Source organism: Echeneis naucrates, chromosome 6, assembly GCF_900963305.1.
Source record: "Echeneis naucrates chromosome 6, fEcheNa1.1, whole genome shotgun sequence".
Lineage (NCBI taxonomy): Eukaryota > Metazoa > Chordata > Actinopteri > Carangiformes > Echeneidae > Echeneis > Echeneis naucrates.
This window is the reverse complement of record NC_042516.1, coordinates 24,007,458-24,030,949: the sequence shown is the minus strand read 5'-3', so window position 1 is coordinate 24,030,949 and position 23,492 is coordinate 24,007,458. Positions and strand designations below refer to the sequence as shown.

The following is a 23,492-nucleotide window of genomic DNA, read 5'->3' as shown; positions in this document are numbered from 1 at the left end:
GCTTCATCAAAATATTAGGAGACTAAGTAAAAGTACAAAAGTATTTGCTTAAATTGAATCGAACTCAACTGGACTTGGGACTTTTGTTTGTCAAAGACATTTTGCTTCCTTATCCCATTGACATCGTCTGACTAGTCCTCACCAGTCTGACCAAACAGTGGAGTTAGATCCAAGTATTTACCCTCTGTGAGTGTTCACACAGCTCCTGGTGGACAGGAGCTCGTTTTTGGAGTTTAACTGACCATTGATAGTCATGTGAGGCCTCCAGTGATCGGCCATCATTAGGAGCCCACTGATGGACCACAGTCGTTGGAGTCACATGACAAAAATCAATCACTGTCATTGTCAATCATTACAGGCATTGAAAAAGCCAAAAATAGAGAAATTATAAATAAATAAATGTCCTTGTAGTCCATATTCTTTAAAAACTCTAAATTGGTGGATGACAAATAAAAACAATTTGTTTTAGTAAATAGTTTAATTCGTAATATATATAATATATATAACGTTGATTTTAATTTGTAAAATGACCGGAAGTAGGAATCTCCGGCTCGCTGACTTCCTTGTCACGTGTTAGCTCGATAATGTTGGAGCTAGCGGGTTTGCAGTGGAAGTACAGCGGGGAACAAGTCCACTTCACATGGCAGCAGTGTCGGTGAAATGTCCGTATGTGTGGCTGCTGCTGTGGTCCTGCCTCCGGCTGTCGGAGGCAGAAAAGTCCAGGTAAGAGCCCAGTTCTTCTCCGAGCTAACAGCTAACGTTAGCTAACGGCTAGCTGCCGTTAGCCGAGTTTAAAGACGGAGATAAACTGAGTCGGGGCGAGTTTCGGTACTTTAGACTAACTGTCGGCTCGGTTTGAGGTGAGCTGCTGATATTTCAGCCAACATCGTCTCACTTTGGGTTTTCTGCAAACACACAAAGTAAACTTATTCCTAAAAACTCGGCAGCTGTTGAGCAACAGTTTTCTTCCTCTTTCTCTTCCACAAACACATTTTAGACCTTTAACCCTCTTTGGAGGGTTATGAATGAAAAATGCAATCATGTAACTCAACATTTAAATGACATGAATGTTAAACAGCTGTACGAAGTGGCGTCTGTCCATTAGATTGAAACTAGAGTTGCAGTGAAGATGAAGTTTATCAGAACAACCGTTTGTGGTTTTGTTGTTCGAACTGACAGCTCGCATGAAAAAGTTGCTGCAGTTGGATGATTTGACCACAAGATGGTCCAGTTGTGTCACAGCTGCTAATGTTACAAATGTATTCGTTCCAAATCGTTCAAAAAATTCTTGATTAATGATTAATCAAGAAAAGTGTGTTGTTTTTTGTTTTTTAGAAGCTTGTGGTGACGTAATGAATGATAGACTGACAAATCAACCGACAGTTAAACATCAAAACCTTCTGTTAAAGATATGAACACTGTTCTATATCATGTAATCTGAATAACATTTCTGGGTTTTGGATTTCTGATCGGGGAAAACAAAGATATTTATTGATGATTCCTCAAGATGTAGAAATTCAACTAGATCAGCGTTCGTTTTCAGTAAACCAAACAATTATTCAAAGTAAAAGTCAGAGGAAAATAATATGAATACTTTGTTTGTATTATTCTGTTGATTTCACATTATTGATCCTCTGCAAAGGCACAGAGCAGCTCAAAGTAAAGTCAGGGCCCAGGTCCATGCTGTTTGAATAATGCCATTAACAGTAATCAGGTTGCAATATCTTCTTAAATTCTATTTACATTGTAAATTCTTTCAGAAACTCTTATTGTGACATCTTGCAAGTGAGTGAAGTCCATAAAAGCAAGAATTCAAGCAGAAGAGTCAGCATTAAAGATCAATGAGAGGAACTAAATTGAGCTCTGACACGTGCAGCTGAAGTGAAACCTCAGCTCAGCTCTTGAGAAATCGCATCCCTCTGTGTGCTGAAACTCTGTTTTTATCAGCTGAGACTGTGTGATGAAATCTTTCCTGTTACTGAGTGAACATTGGAGAACTGACCCAACAGTTTATTTCTGAACCCAGATACTGAAAAAATATTTTCATTTCTTCCTCTCGAGGATTTGAGTTAAGTTATTTAGAGTTGTGGGAATATTTTTCCTCGTCATAGATAATGTGTCAGTTATAATACAGAATAATGGTTTTGGTTTCATTCTTCCAAAATAAGATTGTCAGTGTGTGAGCTGCAGGAGATCCTCCAGGGCTGTGTAATTTAATAACTGTCCAATAGAAAAATATGAAGTTTTGAATATCTAGTAAAGATCCAGAAAAAGTCAGTTCCCAGTAATATATACACATTACCACAATGTAAAAAAAAAAAAAACTCCTGCTTTAAATTGAGATATTTGCAGTTTCCAAAAGGCCCCTGAATGTCTTTGACTATGCTTAAATGCTGCAGAAGCCCTGAACTTTGAACTGAAGCCACAAATAAATGTAATGACACATACAGACACGTTTCTGTTTGGCCGTTGTTTCTCTCTCCATTCTAGCGCCTCCATGGATGATGATGTTTTGCGTCCATACGCCCACGGCCATGGCCCCTCCCATTCTCACCGCTACGTCCGCGACTGCCTGCCCACCGTTCATGGTAACTCCACTCATGAGAGCTGGCCGTCCAGTAACCACAGCAGGTCGCCTCCGGCTGAGTCCATGGTGTTTGTGACGGACGTGCCAGGAAGCTCCAGACTCGCTTACGGTCAGTGAGAAAAAACAAAACAAAACGTGATGGAGTTACATTGATCCGATGCACTGCGATGAATTAGATCTCATAAGCCAAGAAACTCAAGGGTTCCTGTCCCTGAAGCAGCAACATCAAACATCCCGATCCTCTTCATCTCGGTTCCCAGGACACATGACTGTGATCCATGATCCGCTGAGGACGGTGTCAGTGCTGGAGCCAGGCGGGCCGGGGGGCTGTGGGATGAATCAGAGGGTCTCTGTGGAGGAGACTGCCAAGGCGGCCGGCTGTCTGTATGCCCAGAATGCCGGCTTCTTTGACACACACTCCGGAAAGTGTCTGGGCAACGTGGTGAGCGACGGCAGGAAGGTGCAAGACAGCGGCGGGCTGCAGAACGCTCAGTTTGGGATCAGGAAGGACGGCACTCTTGTGTTCGGGTAGGAGATCAGGCCAAGAGCTGTGATGCTGAAACAGTCAGCAGTTTTAAAACAGGCCTAAAATTTTGGATTTAACTCTCAATATAACAGTGTTATCACCTCTGTTGGAACATCCATACGCCAGATTTTTCATAAACCCAACCCCCATTTCTCTCTCTGCTTGTCTGCACCTGACAGTACGTTTCTAAAACACCACTTCAGCTCAGGTGTCACCGAGCTGCCAGCCTCCCCTCAGGTGTTAAAGACGTAAACCACTTCGCCTCTGGCTCAGTTCGGTAACAATGAGTCAGTGTGCCATCAGTCTAAACATAGTGACACGTCACATAAATATTGAATACATTGGAAGTACATTGATTGAAAGGTCCATATTGCAGCATCTTCCCTTAGACCATGCTGCTTTTAAAATGCTGGTTTTCTTCATCAGCCCCCAATAAGTTTAAGATCACATTTATCTATAAACCAAGTGGAAAAACTGTTAACTTGTTTGTTTGATACTGCAGCAGATTTTATCTAATCCCCAGAATTCCTCCATGATTCAACCATTTGGGGCAAACACTCAGAATCAATCTGGTAATCAGGTAAAAAGTCAAATAAACATGGTTACACCTCACATGCACACAAGAAACCCCGGCCTTGGTACAACCAGTCCTGCTCAGGGTGTCAGTGTTTAACGGGTTTTCCTGAATCCTCCAGTCATGTCAAGAGCAAGCCTACTCCTGATGTTAAAATAGAAAATGTTGCTTCTTTTACAAAGACCAGACTTTGCTCCCACTATGATGCAACAGCTGAGTTGTGTTTACACTTTCTGGGAGAAGTGACCCATTTCCATGGGGCACAGATCAGATATGGTTTTATTTGCAGAAAGGCAAAAACTGGGTGTAACACACTGTTAACCATCATATAAACAAAACATTTAAAAATACACTGAGCACCAATAATGTAAACCTCTGTCTGTCTCCCCTCAGGTATCTGTCACTGGAGGATGTTTTGGACCAGACCAACCCGTTTGTCCAGCTTGTCAGTGGTGTGGTGTGGCTGCTGAGGAACGGCAAAGTTTACATCAATGAGAGCCTGACGGCTGAGTGTGACAAGACACAGGAGACAGGTACGCACCGCTGACAGGTGAACTGAGCTGTTAGTGTATCAAGTCTTTTCATGTCAGCATACAAAATACAGGAATGATTCACAGACTGGGTGACATTATTTGAGTCCAGTAGCCCGACCTAAAACCTGTGTTTTCCACCTTCACAGGTGCATTCCGCACTTTTGTGGATGTGGTGTCGGCCCGGACAGCGGTGGGTCACGACGCTGAGGGCAGACTCATCCTGTTCCAGATCGATGGACAGACTAGAGTGAGAGGGTGAGAGCAGGAGAGATAGCTGAGGGAGTTTAACACGACACTTTTATACAGAGAGTGACAGATTAACGCTGATGAAAGAAAGGCAGTTGTTTTTTTTTGACACCCCAATGAGAGGATGAAAAGGTTGGTTTGTCTCTGGGGGGGAGGGAAGGAAAGAAATCATGTGATAATTTATTCCATTAACATTAAGTGAGTCACAGTCCTTTGAGTCAATACAAAGGGCCCCCAGGAGGAATTGAATATGCAGCGTTTGGTTTTGCATGTGTGAGAAAAACAGGCTCCACGTGATGTCGGAGCGTTGGGTTGGACACTAACTGAGTACATTATTATCTTTTTGGAAACTTATGACTTTCATTTCACTTCATTTGAAAGACAAATGTTGTACTATTGACTCACATTTCTATGAAAAAAGCACAATGGAATTCCACAGCCAACTCACAAAATATGTTTATGGTTGAAAAGATGGGGAAAAAGTGGAAAGTGTCACCAAATGATTAGAATTATAAAGAATAAAAGAAGAAGATAGAAGATTAGTGCTGCAGCTAAAAGGGGTGAATGAGCCACCTTCTGATGAAGCCTCACAGATCTCTGCACCGATCGATCCAATTGATCTGACTTTACCTTCAGACCTGCACTGACATGTCTGAACACGCCTGAGCAGCTCAGCTCAATAAAACATGGACCAGACACTAACTCTGTGTCTGGTGAACAACAGCAGTCTGAAGCTCAGAGCAGGATTTTCCTACACAAATCAGCTGAGTGACTGATCTCACCTCCCTGACAGACAAACTGTTTAGGTTGGAGTTGTTCATTGAGATTTCAGTCTTGACAGGAAACACTTTCCTAAATACACCAGCAGCAGCAGCCAACTGACTGTTTTGTGTTTTTGTTGTCATGCAGGATGAGTCTGTGGGAGATGGCAGAGTTCCTGAAGAAGAATGGAGTGATCAATGCCATTAACCTGGATGGAGGCGGGTCTTCTACCTACGTGATCGATGGCTCTCTGGCCAGCTACCCGTCTGATCAGTGGTGAGCCAGAAGCCTCTTTCCTCCCGACAGCGCATGAAATGTTAGAGCTTTACCCTCAACACTCAATCACCCCTTCCTCTCCCAGCGAATCAGACAGCAGGTGGCGCTGCAGCCGCCATGTCGCCACCATCCTGTGCGTCCACCAGCGGCGCTGCCAGCCGGCAGACTGCGGCGGACATGGCGACTGCGTGGAGGGACACTGCCGGTGCCACGAGGGCTGGCTGGGTCCCGCCTGCGATTCTCTGGTGTGTCAGTCGCCGGCCTGTGGCGCCCACGGTGTCTGCACCACCGGTGAGACAGGGTCGTTGTGATTATTGTGAACAGCAATGTGGTCAGCATCATAACATAACAGCGATCATAAAGTTGGAATGGAAAACCAACACGAGGGAAGGGTCCTGTGATTCTCCAGACACAGAAATGTTTGTTCTTTAATTTTTCTGGACTTCCATTGTCGCTGTGTTATGGTGCTGATGTTAAAATTACAGTTGATTGATTGTGTCTCATCTGGATTGCAGATGGCTGCGTCTGTGACGCTGGATGGAGAGGGAAAAACTGCAGCCAAGGTAATGAGGACACACACATGCACTCAGTTCAACAATAGTCAACGGTGACTGTAAATTTGCACTGATGACTAATCACAAGACGAGAGAGAACTGGAGCTGTAAAATATAAACTGACGAATAAGCGAAAAAGGGACAGTAATAAATGGAAGTCTGTGAATCTCTGCCTCCAATAAACTGTATGAACTCTGTTCACATTCATCAACAATAGAAGGCTTTTTATTTTTCATGGTGGAGAACTGTTATTAATTTTCACTCATTTCTAAAATTCCTACAACATTAGAAAATAATGTGCACATGGAGATACTTCTTTTGGATAGTTGCTCTTTGATTTGATGCTTGTGTCAGTGCTTTCTGAGAGCATCTGTCCACATCTGTAACTGCTTTAGTAACAGCCTGCTCTGTACCAAACCCCTAACTCAGCGGTTGGACAGGGAAAATGTTTTCGAGCTTTTATTTTGGTGGTTTAGCCTCTTGGGTCCTTTAAACCTCTCGCAGAGTTGCAGCCCTCCTACATCACTTCACATGGTTCACTGACTCCTTATTGATCAGCTGAGTATGATTCACAGAGTGCCTGCCTGGTTTCTACGGAGACGGCTGTAATCAGACCTGCACCTGCCTTAACGGCGGTTCTTGCGACCCCGTCCACGGACGCTGCTCCTGCCCGCCCGGGTTCCAGGGAGAAGCCTGCCAAGAAGGTAGAGCAGTGTGCCACTGAAAAGCTTATTTAAAGCATTTCCTTTTTCCCCTTTTCCTCTGCGTTCCTCTCGGCTGCTGTGGCGGTTTGGTTCATCATCAGGTCACAGTCAAGTCAAGAGTTTAGCAAAGCCTTTAAGGAGTTTAACTCAGTTTCTGGTTAATTAGTCCAACATGTAGTTGGACAGAAGACAGAAAGCTTTATTGTTGTTGTGGACACAGAATACAAGAATATTATGAGCACTGTTCTGCTTCTGATGATAAATTACACACTCCTCAGCTGCTGTGACTTTACCAAACAATACGTTTTAGATATATGTTTGAACATATAAAGTTCCCTGTCCCTTTGCTCTTTCTTCTTGACACCAGCCTCAGTGTGTGTCCACTGAGGTACACGATTTCGCTGTGAGAGAAACAACCTCCTTTAAGTTTGAAATAGATAACACTAATCTTCATCTCCATTTGTAAAACTTAAACCACACACACACAAAAAGACATATGTTGAATGAAAAAAATTAAAGCTACTATTTTAATATTGATCTCTGGTCCTGACAAATGAAGTTCACAGTAAATCAGGACTCTGCAGTTGGAGATATTCATCTAAAGTTTGTAGTCAGACCGACTAGCTGTTATTGTGTGTCTTTGTTGTTGATGACTTTTGGCTCAGACAGTGATTTGTTTGCAAACTGATGAATTATGGGAGTTGCTGTGGAATTGAGGCTTGACAACATGCTTGTTATAAAATGTCGGCCTCCTCAGGAATGTGTCTCCAGGTTTGTGGTTTTCTGCGTTCATAGATTTGTCATGATCCTACAGAGTTTGGTGAATCTGGTTCCAGCGTTGAAAGCACAGATTTATCTCTACAGATGATTTTAAAGGTCTGATATAAACCCTGATCAATGAAAGGGCTTTTAAAAAGTTCCTTACACTTCCTCCAGTTTTCTAATGAAAACATTAGAAAACACAGTCGGTGTTTTTTACCTCATGCTTTATACTAGTTATACTAGAAACACTGAAAGGAAAAAGTCTTGACTCTGACTTGGTGAATCTTGTGGAAACGTTGAATCCGTTTTCATGTTGCTGAGGAGTCATTTATTGTGTTGGAGCATTAGAAATGATTCCACCGGTTTCATCATCAAACTGTGTTGAATTGAATTTATGTGGCTGAGTTTAATAAAGCTGTTTCCTTCTGTGAGCTGACCTTGACTGCAGTTTGTGCTGATGTGTTTTTCTGTCTGTCAGGTTGTCCTCTGGGTTTCTTTGGTCTCTCCTGCGCTCAGGAGTGTCGCTGTGATGACCAGTGCCCATGTGACCCGCAGACAGGAAGCTGTAACGCCACGCTGCCACGAGAGACCAACTACACCCTGCACAGAGGTGTACACACACACACACACACACACACACACACACACACACACACACACACAGGTCCAGTCTTTGTTGTGTCTGTTCAAACAGCATCTGGACATTTACACTGATCATTAACGTCTTCTTCTTCTTTCTCCTCGTTCCTCTTTTTCTTCTTTTGCTCTTCCTCCTCCTCCTTCCACAGCTGGACACTGTCTTGCCAAACAGATGATTGTGTCTTGGAGACGGGAGGAGGAAGCTCACATAGAGCGGCCTTATCTAACAGAGTAGGTGTCAAAGGTTGAGTCAGGTGAGCACATGCTGACCTCTGACCTCTGACCTTTTCTCCTCTGTGGTCCGTTCTTAAGTGAACCATCTACTGTTTTAGCGGAAACCTCTGACTGTTTACGACAAACTGAGGCGCAGATGGTGAAGTTTTTCTTGTTTTTGGTCTTTGTTTCCATCAACTTGGCTCAAAATTTAAACCTCTAATTCCTCAAGAAAACAAAGTGAGGAATAAATGACAAACAGCGGCGCCAGATTTCACAGAGAACACAATAGTCCATGTCCTGTGATTAATGGAGCGGAGTTAAAAACAGCACACACTGTGAGGGATCCCAGACCTCCTCTCTGCTTCACATGTAAACGAGGACAGGACGCATTCATTAACTTCCTTTACCTTTCACATGCAAGTTAGGGATTGCTAGCTGTTTCCATGGTAACCACGGAGGGGCATTATCCTAACAGACGGAGGGAAGGACGGTCTCATCATTTGTTGTATAAATTTATTCCACCAAATAACTTAGGTCGGGACTTGTTTAACTCACCACAGCTTGGAGGATCAGACACTGTGATGTTTGACCAATCAGCTGCGAGCAGCAGGCTGTGACATCATAATGGGCCTCAGCACCAACCTGACACGCCTTTTAACTCCTGTTGTGGCCTGACTGAGACGTCAGGTGCTTTCATGATCTAAATATACGGGCTTAGTCCTTTCTGACTCCTCTGTGATGTCTTCTGTGTTTTCGGTTTTGCTGATAGAGCTGTGAAGTCATCAGATCAGTCTAACGCCCCCCCCCCCCCCCGTTCTTCCCTCCCCAGGCGAACGTGGCTGATCATCGCCGTCACCTTGGCCTGTTTCCTGTCAGCCAGCCTGCTGTGCCACGTCCTGCCGGCCGGCTGCAGCTCGGCGGCGGCTCACTTCCCCGAGCGGCGGGACTACTCCTATGTCCCACTGACCAACATCAACCGCGGCCTTTCACAGGCGGAACCCGTTGAGAAGTCTGGGAAAGGGGGCTTTGGACTGGACGAGTCGGACTCTCAGGATGAAGTCTGGTCTCCGTCCGGGAGGTTGTAGCTGTGAGGATGAGGCAGGACCGTCCTCTGAAGACTTGATTCTGACACATTCCCAGTGCTGGAATGAGGCAGAAAAGGAAGAAGCACAACTCTTTTGCCTCTGAGCTCCGACTTCCTGCAGGTCCTTGAAGGCGAAGCTGTTGGCTGCCCAGATGTGTGCTCACATCTGTGTGTGTTTTTAGCCTTTGAATCTGATGACGAAGGGCTGAGGTCAGAGCTGAACCGGTCTCTACCCGAGGTCCAGGCAGGACCCAGTATCAGCATCACTGTGGTTACCGATAAGGTGCAGTTAAATCCGTGGACTAATGGAGTCATGAGGCCAATAGGACCGATAAAGAATTTAACAGTTGGGCCAATTAATTCATCAAAAGGATTAATCAGAAAGATGAATTGAATAACATCAGAAATCAAACATCTACTGTAAGTTTCATTCATCACAACAGCAGCAGACAGTCGAAGAGGTAGATTCACATCGAGCCAACTTGTACAAGATTTCCTCTTGGATGTTTAATTTCTTTACTGTTGGTTTATTTTGGAACAAACTGTCTCAAAACCCATTTAAAAAACCAAAGTGTTGTTCCCCTTCCAGATGTTTGCTACTGGTGTTCTCTCTTCAAAATTAATTCAATCATAAAGTAAACATTTTTACCAAACAGCAGAATTACACATCAGAAAAACATCCATTTCTTGTAGGTCAATGTACAGACATCACAAAAAGGAGTAGTGTCAGATACAAATTATATATGTGTATGCATATCTGTCATAGTACCTTCTCTTACCTCGTACAATCATTCAATGGATGTGTATCGTAAGAGAAGGTGCTACGACTGAGATATAATTAATATTCAGCTCATTTATTAAAGTGAGTAGAGTGTAATTTAGAATAAATCTAAGACCTCATCTGTTTCCACGGCGATGCTGACCCCCGTCGTTGCTACGACCACAAGTGAGCTGATGCTGTTGCTCGGATTTTATCAGCAGACTTCCTGTGTGAAGGAGGATTTTTATGTGTTTTCTTCCTGACCGCTGAAGATTTGGGGACTGTGAATACAGAAGCACAATTTGTTAACTCGTTCTGCTCGTGCCTGCAGCTGTTACTCACCGGCGTCACCAAATCAACCACAGCTGAAACCTGCAGCCCTTAAAGGGAAGGTTGTGTTTGTCTGAGGTCACCAAACAGAGTCCGGGGGGGCAGCAGAAAAAACACAAACTGACATCTGTCCACCTGGTTCAGTTTGTCTGATCCACTGCAGGTTCTTATCCTGATGTGGTGGTCCAGTCTGTCCCATCTCTGCTCAGCAGACGTTCTCCGGTATAAGGAGGATTTTTCTCTTTGCTGTCGTAAAAAGTTGAGTCCTTCTCAGCTTCTGTTGAATTTTACTTTTATTAACGGTGCACAATGAATGTTGGTCTCTGAAGGATCCTCCTGTTATATAATGAACTGGGACTCACGTAAAACTAACACAACTTTTCTGTCGAAGCATGAAAACAGTTTTTTGTAATTTTGTAAATGGGACCAAAGGCCTGAGACGGACCCATCAGGTTCTTTTACCTGATTAAACACCAATAAATGTAAATGTCTGGATCTGTGGCTGGTTTGTGTCTCCACTCAGTGACTCAGTTCACCGGAGCGTTAGCTTGCGAAAACAGCTCAGGTGTTGGTCGCCTCTTCTGCAGGAGCCTGATGCATGTTGGGATTCATCAGAGAAGGATCAGTGTCTGTTCCTGATTGGTTCTCGGGATAGCCCTTTAGTTTTATCGTGAAATGGGAGTCGGACTGAACCTGGGTCACTGCTGTTTGGCAGGACAGAAACATGTGGGAGTCCATGTAGTGGCTCATTAAACATTGACAGCATCTCTGCAGAGGTGCAGCAGATCGATAATCCAGCTTGCTTTGACCCCAGTGGAGGCAGAAGGTCACCATGAACCTCTGTGATGTCACTCTTAATGGTTATCCACAACAAAGCTGCCTGTGACTGTTTCCGTTCAGCCAATCTAACCCATTTATGGGAACAGCTGATAAAACAGGAAATATCTGAAAAGAAGCTCGAATTTAAAGGCGTCACAGTTCCTTTATTTGGTTCTGAAAACGCTGCTTTGTCGGAGCCACCAACACATTCCCTCTGAAGGCGTCTCCTCAGAAGTTCAGGAAAAGCATCTGATGGCTGCTTCCTGTTCAGATGAAAGCGTTTGAAAGTTGAAGGAGATCCTTCACTGAGTTTGATTCTTTGAACAGTTAGGTGTTGAACCTGCTGGGTTGGCAGAAAGCAGCACCAGCTTTCGTTTGTGAGGTTAAAGGGTTAAAGGCCTCACCTCTTCGTCCTGAATGTTTCAGCGGATTTCTTCAAACTCTGAGCTGGTGACTCACTTTCTCACTTTCTTGCTGCATTTTTCCTCGAGTTATTTTGATGGAGAAGGGAAACAGGTTTGGTTTTATGACCTCACCTCTATTATTAACTGGCTGTGCGAGCTGAGGGCTGAACGGCAGCCAAAGGAATCAGCTGACTGGACGTGGAAGCTGTCCGTCCCTCCTCCTGGTCTCCTCGGCTCAGCTGATGCAACCTGGGAGGGGGATGTCATTCTTCAGGGCGTGCAAACCGAGACGAGCTTCAGATGTGGTGAAGATTATCACAGGTCAAAGTGACGCTCTGAGTGAAACTTCCTCATAAATGACGAGCAGCAACTTGGATTCATTCCAACGATCCTTTGCTTTTTTTTTTTTTTTTTTCAAGCAAAGTCAGAAGTTAAAAGCAGAAAAACAAAAACAGGAAGTAAAAGAAAGTGATAAATATATGACTATGTCATTAAAATGCAAAAAAATGAAAACATGTTTGTGTATATCTAACACTTTAGATATACACAGATGTGTGTGGGTGTGTGTTCATTGCAGTTAAAGTTTGTGGTCATTATGTGTTACCCCTCAGTCACCAGCTTTGACCGAAGGGGGTCCAGCTCTTCGTCATCTGCTTCCTCTTACAGTCTTCATCACTTTTATAAACACTGAGATGGTGTGATGTCACACGTCACATGACCTTTCCACCTTCCAGCTCTACGCAAGGAAAGTTTCCCGATGCAAGAAGGAGCAAATGGTTTGATTTTTAACAGTTTTTATCTTCAGGCTGAGACGGAGAGCGAAGGTCAGGGGTGTGTGTGTCTGTGTGTGAGGTCACTGTGTTAACGTGGCCCTGACACACATTCCTCTTTCTGCATGTTCACAACACGACAAACTGTTTTCACTGAAAGGTGAAGAGCAGCTTGTTGTGGCTGTTTTTATATGGTGACTTTGGAACAATAAAATCTGGTCGGCCTCTAACGTCTGCACATCGAATTCACCTTCATCCTGAAGCTGCTCCTCAGTAAACTAAAAACATTTCTCCGGAGGTGGTGTGTAAGTCACGGTGACACCACCAGGAGGTCGTTGACCCCCGCAGCGCCCACACAGGACAGCGTTGTGCAACACCAACGCAGATGCAGCAGGACGAAGGCGGCGCTGAATTGTGACGTGTGACAGCAACGTCTACATCTGCTGATAAAGACGGACATTATGTTCACACACAGACACACAAACACTGAACACCTGAGTGTTGTAATATAAATCAGAGCACAGTGGACCGACCCCCTGACCATCAGGGGGCGACTCCGCTGGTCAGCTTGTATTGAAATCTATGGGAAAATGTCCCTCCTCCTCCTGATTTGTCAGCACAGTAAACGTTGTCCTGATGAGTTTCTGGTCTGGGTCAGACCCACCTGTGTGACGTGGTGTCACCGCTGTGATCTGGATCCTCGGTCCTGCTGTCGTTTGAGGCAGCGGGCCAAAGTCCAGAGGAGCTGATGTAACGGGGGAACATCTTATCAGTGTTATGATGTGACAAAAGTTACGGGACGACCTTAAAAGGTGGGAATGGAAAGATCCAGACTAACATGTTGTCCCCGTGTGTTTTTCCACATGGATGTGAGTCTGTTGTGTGATTAAAGACAAAGTAACACAACTCCACACTGACTTTTTTTCTCTCCTTTGTGTTTGTCCTCTAAAAACATCTCAACGTCTCCACATTCACAATCGGCACAACACAAATACACAAACAACCTGAAAATACAACACAAAAAATACACAAATAAGTTGAAAATATGGCACAAACATGCACCAAATACAACACAAAAAATTTGTAATAGTGATGTAATAATGCCACAGACACACAAACATGCTGCACTCTCCCACAACACAACCAACCTGTTCAGACTTTTTTGTTGTGTGCTGGTTTGTGTCTTTGGGATTTAAACATGATGTGTTACAACACCACAGCTGCAGAATACAAACATGGCGGAAACACGTTGGTGCTTCGTGTCAATGTGGAGTCACATTTTTGTGTAACACAGATTTTATATAACGGCATCACTTGCTTTCGTCACAAATATTTGCTTGTTTAAAGGCGTCACCGGAACAGGAAGTGCTGCGGTTCGACCCGGAAGTTAGTGTATTTGTGTAATATTTGTGTTATGTCATGTTTTTTTTTTTTGTTTAGTTGGTTTTTGTTTTTTTGCACCTGAACCTGCAGCGCTTTGCCCCGTCATGCCCTTTCAAGGGGCAAATGGGGTGGAGTCACGTGGGTTAGTGACAGCCCGTAACGCGCCTCCTCATTGGCCGAGCGGCCCTAGGACCGGCCCTCTGATAGGCTGAGCCTGCTTACGTCACGGCGATCAGCTGTTGGAGCCTCACAACAACAACAAAAGAAGAGCAGAGGAGAGAGAGGAAACCGGACCGAGATCTCCCGGTTCAGACCCGGATTAACGGTTTCATATCTTATTTCTTCCAAGAAGAAACATCTCGGGTTTTTTATATTTTTCCGAAAAGTACCGAAGCTACCTCGTTTTTTCAAAAAAAAAGGGGTTTTAACCGTTTACATCTCCTCGTTCTTCTGCCGCAGGTGAGTTTCTTTGTTTTCCTCTCGGTGGTCGTTGGACGGCTGTTTCAGCTGACTGAAGCCAATTTTCAGCCACAGAAAGGCACAGGCTCCGTTTTCTGGCACAAAAGGAAGAATATTCAGAAATTCAGAAGTTATTTAACACTTAGAATCCGATTTTTCCACGAATCCCGCGGTGAGAGTCGCCTTTTCTCGTCGGGATCTTTAGCAGCTTTCGTGCAGCCCAACGCGGTCTTCTTCTTGTTTTTGGCCTCCTCCTCTCCTCCCTCCTCTCCTCCCTCCTCTCCTCCTTCCTCCCCTCTTCCTCCCCTCCTTCCTCCTCTCCTCCTTCCTCCCTCTTCCTCTCCTCCTCCTCTCCTCTCCTCCTTCCTCCCTCCTCTCCTCCTTCCTCCCCTCCTCTCCTCTCCTCCTCCTCTCCTCTCCTCCTTCCTCCCTCCTCTCCTCCTTCCTCTCCTCCTCTCCTCCTCCCCTCCTCTCCTCCTTCCTCCGCTCCCCACCTCTCCCCTCCTCTCCTCTCCTCCTTCCTCCCCTCTTCCTCTCCTCCTTCCTCCCCTCCCCACCTCTCCTCTCCTCCTTCCTCCCCTCCTCTCCTCTCCTCCTTCCTCCCTCTTCCTCCCCTCCTCCCCTCCTCTCCTCTCCTCTCCTCCCCCCCTCTTCCTCCCCTCCCCTCCTCCTCTCCCTCCTCTCCTCCCCTCCTCTCCTCTCCTCCTCTCCTCTCCTCCTTCCTCCCCTCTTCCTCCCCTCTTCCTCCCCTCCTCCCCTCCCCTCCTCCCCTCCTCTCCTCTCCTCCTCTCCTCTCCTCCCCCTCTCTTCCTCCCCTCCCCTCCTCCTCTCCTCTTCTCTCCTCCCCTCCTCTCCTCTCCTCCCCACCTCTCCTCCTTCCTCCCCTCTTCCTCTCCTCCTTCCTCTCCTCTCCTCCCCTCCTCCTCCTCCTCTCCTCCCCTCCTCCTCTCCTCCCCTCTTCCTCTCCTCCCCTCTTCCTCCCCTCCTCTCCCCTCTTCCTCTCCTCCTTCCTCCCCTCCTCTCCTCTCTTCCTCCCCTCTTCCTCCTCTCCTCCTTCCTCCCCTCCCCTCCTCTCCTCCCCCTCCCCCTCCTCCCCTCTCCTCCTCCCCCTCCTTATCTAAACACCCTTAGACAGACACCACTGTCTCCGGCTCCGGAGCTGGACGGGTTCTGCCCTGCCGGTGTAGAATTACAGCCTCCTCCTTTTCCTTTTGTGAGCGACACTTTCTTTCTTTTTGGTCCCCAGATCGGTTTTTTAAAACCACATTAACGTTGAAAGGTTTGGTTGAGCAATTTTGATAGTGTGTTTACTGAGTAAAAACACAGATTGTGTTCTCTTTCCTGCGCTTGTTGGTCGAAGGTTCTGAGTGTTGATTGTGTTTGTTTTGTCCTCCTTCACGTCGCCGAAGCTGAAGTTTCCTCCGGTGTATGATGTAACAAACGCATCAGTTGCGTTCCAGATCTGACTGAAAAGTTCAGGCCGCTGTGGCCTTTCTTTTGTGTTTGGTGATTCATGTTTGGTATTTGCCCCCCCGGAATGTGGAGGAGGAACAGGTGGGGCAGATAATCAGCCCCGGACAGACAGTCGTCACAGCTGCTCGGTGTTTACAGGGGCGGAGTTTGGCTCCTGCTGCACAAAACAAGCGCTCCGTTTTTTCTTTCTTCTTCTTTTTCTTCACGTGTAATTAATATGACAACTGAGAAATACGAGCCGGAGCCGAAGGCGTTGAAAGCACCACCGGAGATACCGCTGTGTTCAAGTCGAATAAAAGGCGCATTCAGTGGTCGTAAAACAATCGGAAACTTGGCTTTTAAGGTCGTTGGCCGCTAATGGGTCGTTTACACCGTTTAAATAAAGAAAGAACTCTTGTCCGCCACCTAGTGATGAAAACAGGAACTTATCTAAACAGCCAGCTTTGTCTCTGATAATTAAGAACGCATTATCAGGCTTCTGTGAATTAGTTTTCACAGACTCCTTTTTTATTTGTTTTGCTCTGTATGTTTTACTGCCCTCTGACACACCACCACGATCTACCGCTCACATATTACTGCCCTTCTTTTTCTTGGAGGAAGGCTGAATTAGCAGTTTATTTTTTGTTAATGTCGTGTTTTGATTGATGACACCTTAATAATGTTATATCTGTTCTTCTTTAACGGCCATCAATGTTTGTGAGACGTGTGTTTTAAGGAGGTCAGTTTTGTGATTACATGCACAGGTAAACATGTAGACCTGTGGTGGCCCCCACCGGTCAGCAGACTGTGTCCTGCCTGGGGGGGCAAACAGGAGGCAAAACAGGAAACTGGACATTTACTGCTGATTTGATGAGAATATCTGGCTTTTTATAAACCCAGAGCCTGTTTGCTGCTGGTTTTGGCAGCTACACAGAAAGAGGGCACCGTATGGGGGGGGGGGCAGGATGGGGCATCTTTAGTGTAGTTATGTTGTGCCAAATATTGGCCCCTTCATATTGCAGCTGCAGTGAGGCTGGGATTATTTCTCATTCTGTCTATTGATATGACTCCAGTGTTGAAGACCACGGTGGGGGCAGCCTGACTCTTTATTTACCCCCCCCCCCCCCCCTTCATCTGATCAGTATAACTGGACAAACTGCAGCTGCTGCTCGCCGCCATCAGGAAATCAGTTATGGAGCTGATGGGGATTCAGTTTTATGTGTGTTTGTCTAAATGCCCTGGCTGATTTTGTTGTTGTGCGTTTGCTCTTGTGTTTGTGTATCAGACAGGATGCTCAGCTTGTAAAACACCACCATAATTATTTCCTGCATCAATTTTATACAAAAACAAACTGCAGCTGACCATTAAACTCCTCCGTTAATCGTCACATTCCATTCAGTTATTCATTCTTTAGGTTTTCAATAAAATAGTCAAAATGATCTGTCAAAGGTTAAACGTGACAAACAAGCAAAGTTGTAGATCAACTAATAATTCAGGTTGATTAATTCAAGATATGAAACATGAATATCTGACACAAAGAAAAGCAAATATCTCAGTTGTGGACAGGAAGACAAAACGATCAGTCCCAGTTTCAGCTCTGAGGTGCAGAAACAGCAGTTTCCTGTTGAATTCTGAGGGACAACAAGAGTAAAACTCAATTCAGCTGCTCATTAAGATATTTCTTAAATCTTTTCTCTGCTCTTGTACAGCAAGTTTAATTTTGTCTGAGAAGACAACAACACAACACGTCTTTGTATTTAGTTTGCAAGCTGCAGACAGAATTTCCAGCATCTGTGGACTCAATCCAGCAGCCGGTAACTTAATAATAACTTGGCCGACTCAGATTCTGTCTGAGCTCTGACCTATTTTCGAAGAAAAAGTCCCCCCACACCGAGTCAGTCTCAGGTCAGAGACGAAGCAGCAGAAGATCCTCCGCTCCAGCTTCGGTCGCAGCAGCTAATGGACGAACCTAAAGAGCCAGCTGTTTCCTTCAGCAGCTGGTGGAGACCAAACAAAGAGCTAAAACTCTGGACTGAAACTCATCAGATGCCTTTTGAGCTGTAAAGATCACAGAGATCATCTAATGTTGAGGAAGAACTTATTTTAAACTATCTTGTTCTTGAATATTTTTCTCTTATAAAGATTGTACTTGTTGTTTCCTCAGGCTGAAGTGTCTCTGACCTAAAGATGCCCGTCCTTCGCCTGTCGGCCCTCAGATGATCCACGAACACACCTTATTGATGCACTTTATCGCCTTTCGCCGCCAACCCCGCAGCTGATGACCAAAGTGCCTGCCACGTCTCCCCGTCGTCGCCCCGTGCCGCGTCCCCCCCTCAGCCTCTCGCCTCTGCAGGACGCCCCGGGATGTTTCAGAGGTTTGCCAGCGCTCTGTTCGGGGACGACGTGGAAGAGCTGAGCCGATGTAGCCGACCTGGAGACGGCAAGGAGGAAGAGGAGGAGGACGAAGACTGGATCCTGGTCAACTACCTGGGTGAGTCTCCTGTGTGAGGACACACACTGTGCAGAAACACACTGGAGTGACCTCTGCTGTTGGCTCGATGTTCAGTTGGCACCAGTCGTGACTCAACTTGACGTGTCAGATTCCGCCCCTGTGTGAATACTTCAGGTGGGGGGGGGTTAGTGGGGCAGGGGGTTATCGAGCAGTTTAAGGAAGTCAAACAAAAGCCCCCGAGGACCACAAGGAGTAAAAATAGACAGCGGGTTCCTGTTCTGGGTCTGTGGGGGGCGGACCGGTGGACCAGTGGACATGTATGGGCACAGAGCTGCAGATAAACACACCTGGACTGAGTCGGGTTTCTCCCAGGTGCTCTGTAAGCTTAGGACCTGGTCCTGCAGAGTCCTGCATCAGGCACGGATCAGACCGGCAAACTTTAAACAGGAACGTTTGTTTTTAAGTTTCCTGCATCGAAAGATTTCAAAATAAAAGCAGGGGTGGTGTATCTGCTGCCCAGTTTAGGAACAGAAGCCTGCTGAGCTCCAACCTGCTTTTCACCTCTGACAGCTTCACACATCAAATATTGTTCCTGAGCCACATTCAGAAAAGTGTCCGTGTTATATCTGAACTATTAGAAGAACAACATTTATCCCAGTTTGTATCTGAATCATCATGAATCATTTTAAAAACCTTAAATATACAAACTGTCATCATCAAACGCAGCTCTGTTCAGCTCAGGTGTTTCCTCAGCAGGGTAAAAAGGTCAGAGGTCAGAGGTCAGAGGGGGTTACCTGAGGACACAGAGCTGACATCATTAGATGAGCTGGAGCTGAGCAGGGAGCTGGCGTGCCGTCGCCATGATGTGATGTGTTGGAAAGTGGCGGCTGTTTCTGCAGCTCGTCGTGCGCTTTGAGTCGGTCATGTGACGCTGCATGCGCAGGATCACTCACATGTGAGCAGCTGCACAGACGGGGCACAGCGCCCCCTGCTGGGCCTGTACTGAAGTCTATGGGAAAATATCCCCCCTCCTCCTCCAGAACAGTACAGTGCAGGTCAGACCCACCTCCTCTCTCCCGGTTTCTCTCCCGAAGCTTCCTTAAAGCTCACAGACTGACAGGTGACATTGACATCACTTGTGTTGGCGACCACGAGATGTTGCCTAGCAATGAAACCTATCGATGATGTCACAAGACCATTCAGTTAATTGAAGCATTGAGTCGTCAGTTGAAGTTGACGGATTAATTGTTTCTTGTGTAACTTGTTGTGTCTCTGCAGCTGAAGCCTGTTCCAGTCAGTGTGGCGACAGCCTCCCCGGAGCCACAGCTCGCCACGAACAGGAGGAGGAAGAGGAGGAAGACCTGGTGATGATCCCCTCCCCGGTGGCCAGCCCCCCCGTCCGCTACGCCTCCTGCACTTCCCTCAACTCCATGGCTGACACCGACCCAGACGGGTGCGTTGAGGAGGAGGACGACGCTGATGACGAGGATGAGGAGAGCGGGTTCCTGCGCCTGGACGCCTGCTCTCTGGAGGAGAGCTGGTTCGTCACGCCGCCGCCGTGCTTCACGGGTCGTGGCAGTCAGCCCATCCTCCTGGAAACCAGCCCCCTGGAGAACCTGCTGATCGAGCACCCCAGCATGTCCGTCTACGCCCACCACAGCCCGCTGCGCCTGACCCTCGACCCCCTGCAACGCACTCTTGACCGGGACTTCCTTTCTGGCAACATGTCTGCCACCCCGACGGCCTCAGGTGGGAAGGAGAAGGCCAGACGCACGCTGGACGGCCCCTGCCACAGGTAGACCGTTGTAAAGAAACACACTTTGAAGCTGTTGTTGATTTTCAGTAAGCTCACCTGTCTGTGTCGCCCCCCGCAGGCCAGAGGTGGCGGTCGTCCCCCGTCGCTCCACCCTTCACTCCGCCTGCTATGCTGCGGCGCTCTCCACCCGCCCCAGCCTCCTGCAGCAGTGGTCAGGTAACACCGCCCAACGCACCCAACCGCTGTCCCGCAACGCCCTGCGACGCCTCAACCTGCTGCGTCCCCCGAAGGCCGGTACCGTGCATCTGCAGCAGCCCAGTCAGAGACATCTCAACTTCTGAGGCCTCGTCATCACCGTCATCGTCGACCCCCACCCCCTCAGCAGTACGGGAATCGAACATCCGCCATCACACCTCCGTTCTCGTCTCTCCAACACCAGCAACAAAATCTTCGCCATCACCTGAGCTGTTCTCACAGAAACAGGGAAGATGGCCGCTGGTTTCTCTTTTCCTCTTCATCCATCCATCTCTTGTAAAAGAAAAGGTCACCCCCCACCTCCGGTTTCTGTCCAATCACAGGAGGGGATGCGTTGTCACGGTGACATTCTCCTCCTCCTTCTTCTTTCTTCTTGTTCATTATGGACAATGTCGTGTGTAGAATCAATGCTGTAGGTCACTTTATTCGGCGGCAGGTTCGCGGCGTGGCGGGATAATCAGGTGATGTCATCGTGGGGTCGTCTGTCAGCTCTCTGGGTACGGTTCAGTCAATTCGCCTTAAATGTGCTCCGTTAAAGGGTCAGTCCGCAGATTAAAGCAGACCAGGATCCAGTGTGTTCACTTCTGGTTCGTCACCTGTTTCCTGTGAAAGTGTTCTCAATAAGAAACTAAGAGACAGAACTGAAATCAACAAAATAATCTGAAGGTCTCTCGTGCCTGATTTGCCTTCAGTTCAGTTTTCTGCTCGTGTGCTCATCTTCATGATTCGCTCCTTAATTCTGAGGAAATTCAGGTTGACCGTAAAATAAAAGCCTCAGTGCCGTTTTCCACAGTTTTAGAGAAACTTGAATTTTCTGCCTGTAAACTTCAAAGCTTCACTCGTGTTCCCTCGTCGGTTGTCCTGCGGAGCCGCCTGAACCTGCCGCTGACCGAATAATTCAGTACTTTTCACAATATTTTTTTGAAAACTAGAAAAAAAAAAGACGGTAAAAATTACTGGGTTGAATATCACTAAACGCCTTGTTTTAACGGTAGCTTTGAGATGAATAGAAATGGAAACAAAAAAGTGTATTTAGAAAAAACTTCCAAAATATTTTTTGAAAAGAAAAAACTAATTAACATATCAGTATGAAGTTGGTATATATGCGTCTAAAGTTTCTTGCTTAGGTATGTTTGGTTATGTTAGTGTGCAATCTGTTGCATGTTTGTAGAGTTGTGTTAGTGTCACAGTGGTGGAAAAAAAGAAAATGCAAAAAGATAATTTTTCTTTTTATTTGGAATGGGTTTTTGTTCTTAAGCGAATCTGCAGTCCACTTCTCAGGGTCACAACCAATCACCTTCACACTTTAGGAAGATGCAGATTTACTTGACGGCTGATGATTCTTTGAACGCGACCTCCCAGACTTTTCCAGCTCGGTCCTCGTGAAGACGTTTGTGCAAAAGTGAGTTGACTTTTAGTTTAGTGTGTCAGAGACTTACTCTGGTTCCAGGACTGTGAACATGAACTCTGTTGGAAATCCATCAAGATGGAGAGAAACTTGTTGGTCTTTTATTTTTTTCATGTATATTCTCAAACACGGTTTTAGAAATGTACTTTTCTCTTTTTAACGTTTTCTATTTTCCATGTTAACTTAGTTACATTTTGTTAATCTGTTAAAATATTTAAACCAAAAAAGTAGCATTGACCTTTAACCTTTCACTAGTTTATAATACTGTTGCTGTTTTCTTGTTCTCTAACTTCTGGCTGTGAACAGCTGTTGGTCTCGGCGCTCTGGTTTAATGCGTCCCCACACTGCAGGATTCAGGAGCTGAAGGACGGAAGCCCACTTGTGTCAAAATAAGAGAAAAGAGATGAAATATTAGGAATGAAAAAAGAAAATAAAACACAGTGAGGCAAACTAAAGAGCAACGGAGACACAGCTTAAAGTGTGAATTTCAGTGTTTTCCTTTTTGTTGGAAAACTTGGACTAGTTGATCTTGAAACTCAAATTTGACATTTTGCTTTTAACTTTCAAATGGAAATTATCTTAAAGCTGAAGTTTGCTGTGTGACTTTCTTGGCTCGGTTCTCTTTGCAGTGTGGCGGCTGAATGTTGAGTAATAAACAGCAGCATTGATGAGAAAGCACTAAGGAAGGTTTGTCAGGCGTCTGTGGTTCGCTGTAAATAATCCTAACAACAGTGGAGTTCTCTCTCTGGTGTATTTAAGCTTTTCTTTTGTTTTTCTCGAATGTCTCGCTCTCTCTTTGCAATCATTGTGTTACTATGATGTTTTTGAAAAAGACAAACTTTGGAGACTGAAGGGATCGGATCGGACGACACTGTCTGTCAGGAGCCTTTTAACTGTCTCATCTCTCCATCTTCAAACTAACAGGGATTTTAATGTTTTGTTTGTTCAATGCCTTGAAATTTGTGGATCACGTGCCTTCCAGGTTGAGATGTTGTAATGACAATGCATCAATGAAGAACTTGAATTCTCTCTTTTTTTTTGTTTTTATGCCTTGAGTGGACAAAATAAATAATAACTCACAAAAAGACATCAGAAACCAACTATGCACCACTTGGAGGAAGCTTGCTGGCTTTTGCAGCCGCTGCCCACCATCCCAGCGTGTACACCTTTTTGTAATGACTCAACAAACCAGAACAGAACGATGTAGCAACACCTTTTCTCCTGTTGGTTATTTTACTTAAGAAAAAGCGTGAAGAATATTTTTCACCAACTGTCAGAAGTTTTTGATTTTATTTGTGTAGTTTACTGGAATAATACAGCACTTTGCCAAAAAGGAAAAAAAAAGGTGTAGGAATTATAGGGTTTAACTTTTTATTTATCAACATAACTGGTCTCCATCTTTGTATTTTTTGATGTATGAATTATCAACTTTCTCTGTTCTGATGTCAGAAACAAAAAATATTGCTAATTAAAAAGTGGGGTCATCTGTTTTTGAACTGTAATAGTTAATACATGTGATCTCTCCTTGGCCTGTAATAAATGTTTTCATATGCAGCTCTCTGCTGTCCGTCTGCACAGATACACAAACCGACTTCACATTATACTGACAACAAACACATCAGGACAAAGTTTGGCTCCTCCATTTACACTTATATTATATTTCAATTCCATTTAAAACCAATAATGGTGCCTGCAGATAAAACCACAGTTAATCAGTCAGACTCTATTAGTGCAGCTATTTAATGTAACACAAACTGCAGACACACACACGCACACACACA

At 45.6% G+C, this 23,492-nt stretch overlaps 2 protein-coding genes across 4 annotated transcripts; both read left to right on the top strand.

The window, feature by feature from the left end:
• The first annotated feature begins 560 nt into the window (after nt 1-560).
• Nucleotides 561-11,054, top strand: nagpa (N-acetylglucosamine-1-phosphodiester alpha-N-acetylglucosaminidase). 3 transcript variants are annotated; one of them, XM_029505299.1, is made up of 12 exons: nt 561-723; nt 2,491-2,696; nt 2,848-3,115; nt 4,081-4,220; nt 4,367-4,475; nt 5,376-5,501; nt 5,590-5,795; nt 6,020-6,067; nt 6,634-6,762; nt 8,003-8,134; nt 8,313-8,394; nt 9,209-11,054. In XM_029505299.1, exons 1-12 carry the CDS (start codon nt 641-643, stop codon nt 9,462-9,464), a joined length of 1,785 nt encoding a protein of 594 aa, XP_029361159.1. In that variant the 5' UTR covers nt 561-640; the 3' UTR covers nt 9,465-11,054. The 3 variants fall into 3 exon arrangements, with proteins under 3 accessions (XP_029361159.1, XP_029361158.1, XP_029361160.1); XM_029505298.1 differs by having other exon boundaries at nt 5,376-5,504; XM_029505300.1 differs by having other exon boundaries at nt 5,376-5,504; nt 8,313-8,417; nt 9,209-9,340.
• A 3,127-nt stretch (nt 11,055-14,181) lies between these two features.
• Nucleotides 14,182-23,265, top strand: tp53inp1 (tumor protein p53 inducible nuclear protein 1). Its single transcript, XM_029505379.1, has 4 exons — nt 14,182-14,388; nt 18,005-18,331; nt 19,571-20,087; nt 20,167-23,265. Exons 2-4 carry the CDS (start codon nt 18,205-18,207, stop codon nt 20,387-20,389), a joined length of 867 nt encoding a protein of 288 aa, XP_029361239.1. The 5' UTR covers nt 14,182-14,388; nt 18,005-18,204; the 3' UTR covers nt 20,390-23,265.
• The last annotated feature ends 227 nt before the right edge of the window (nt 23,266-23,492 follow it).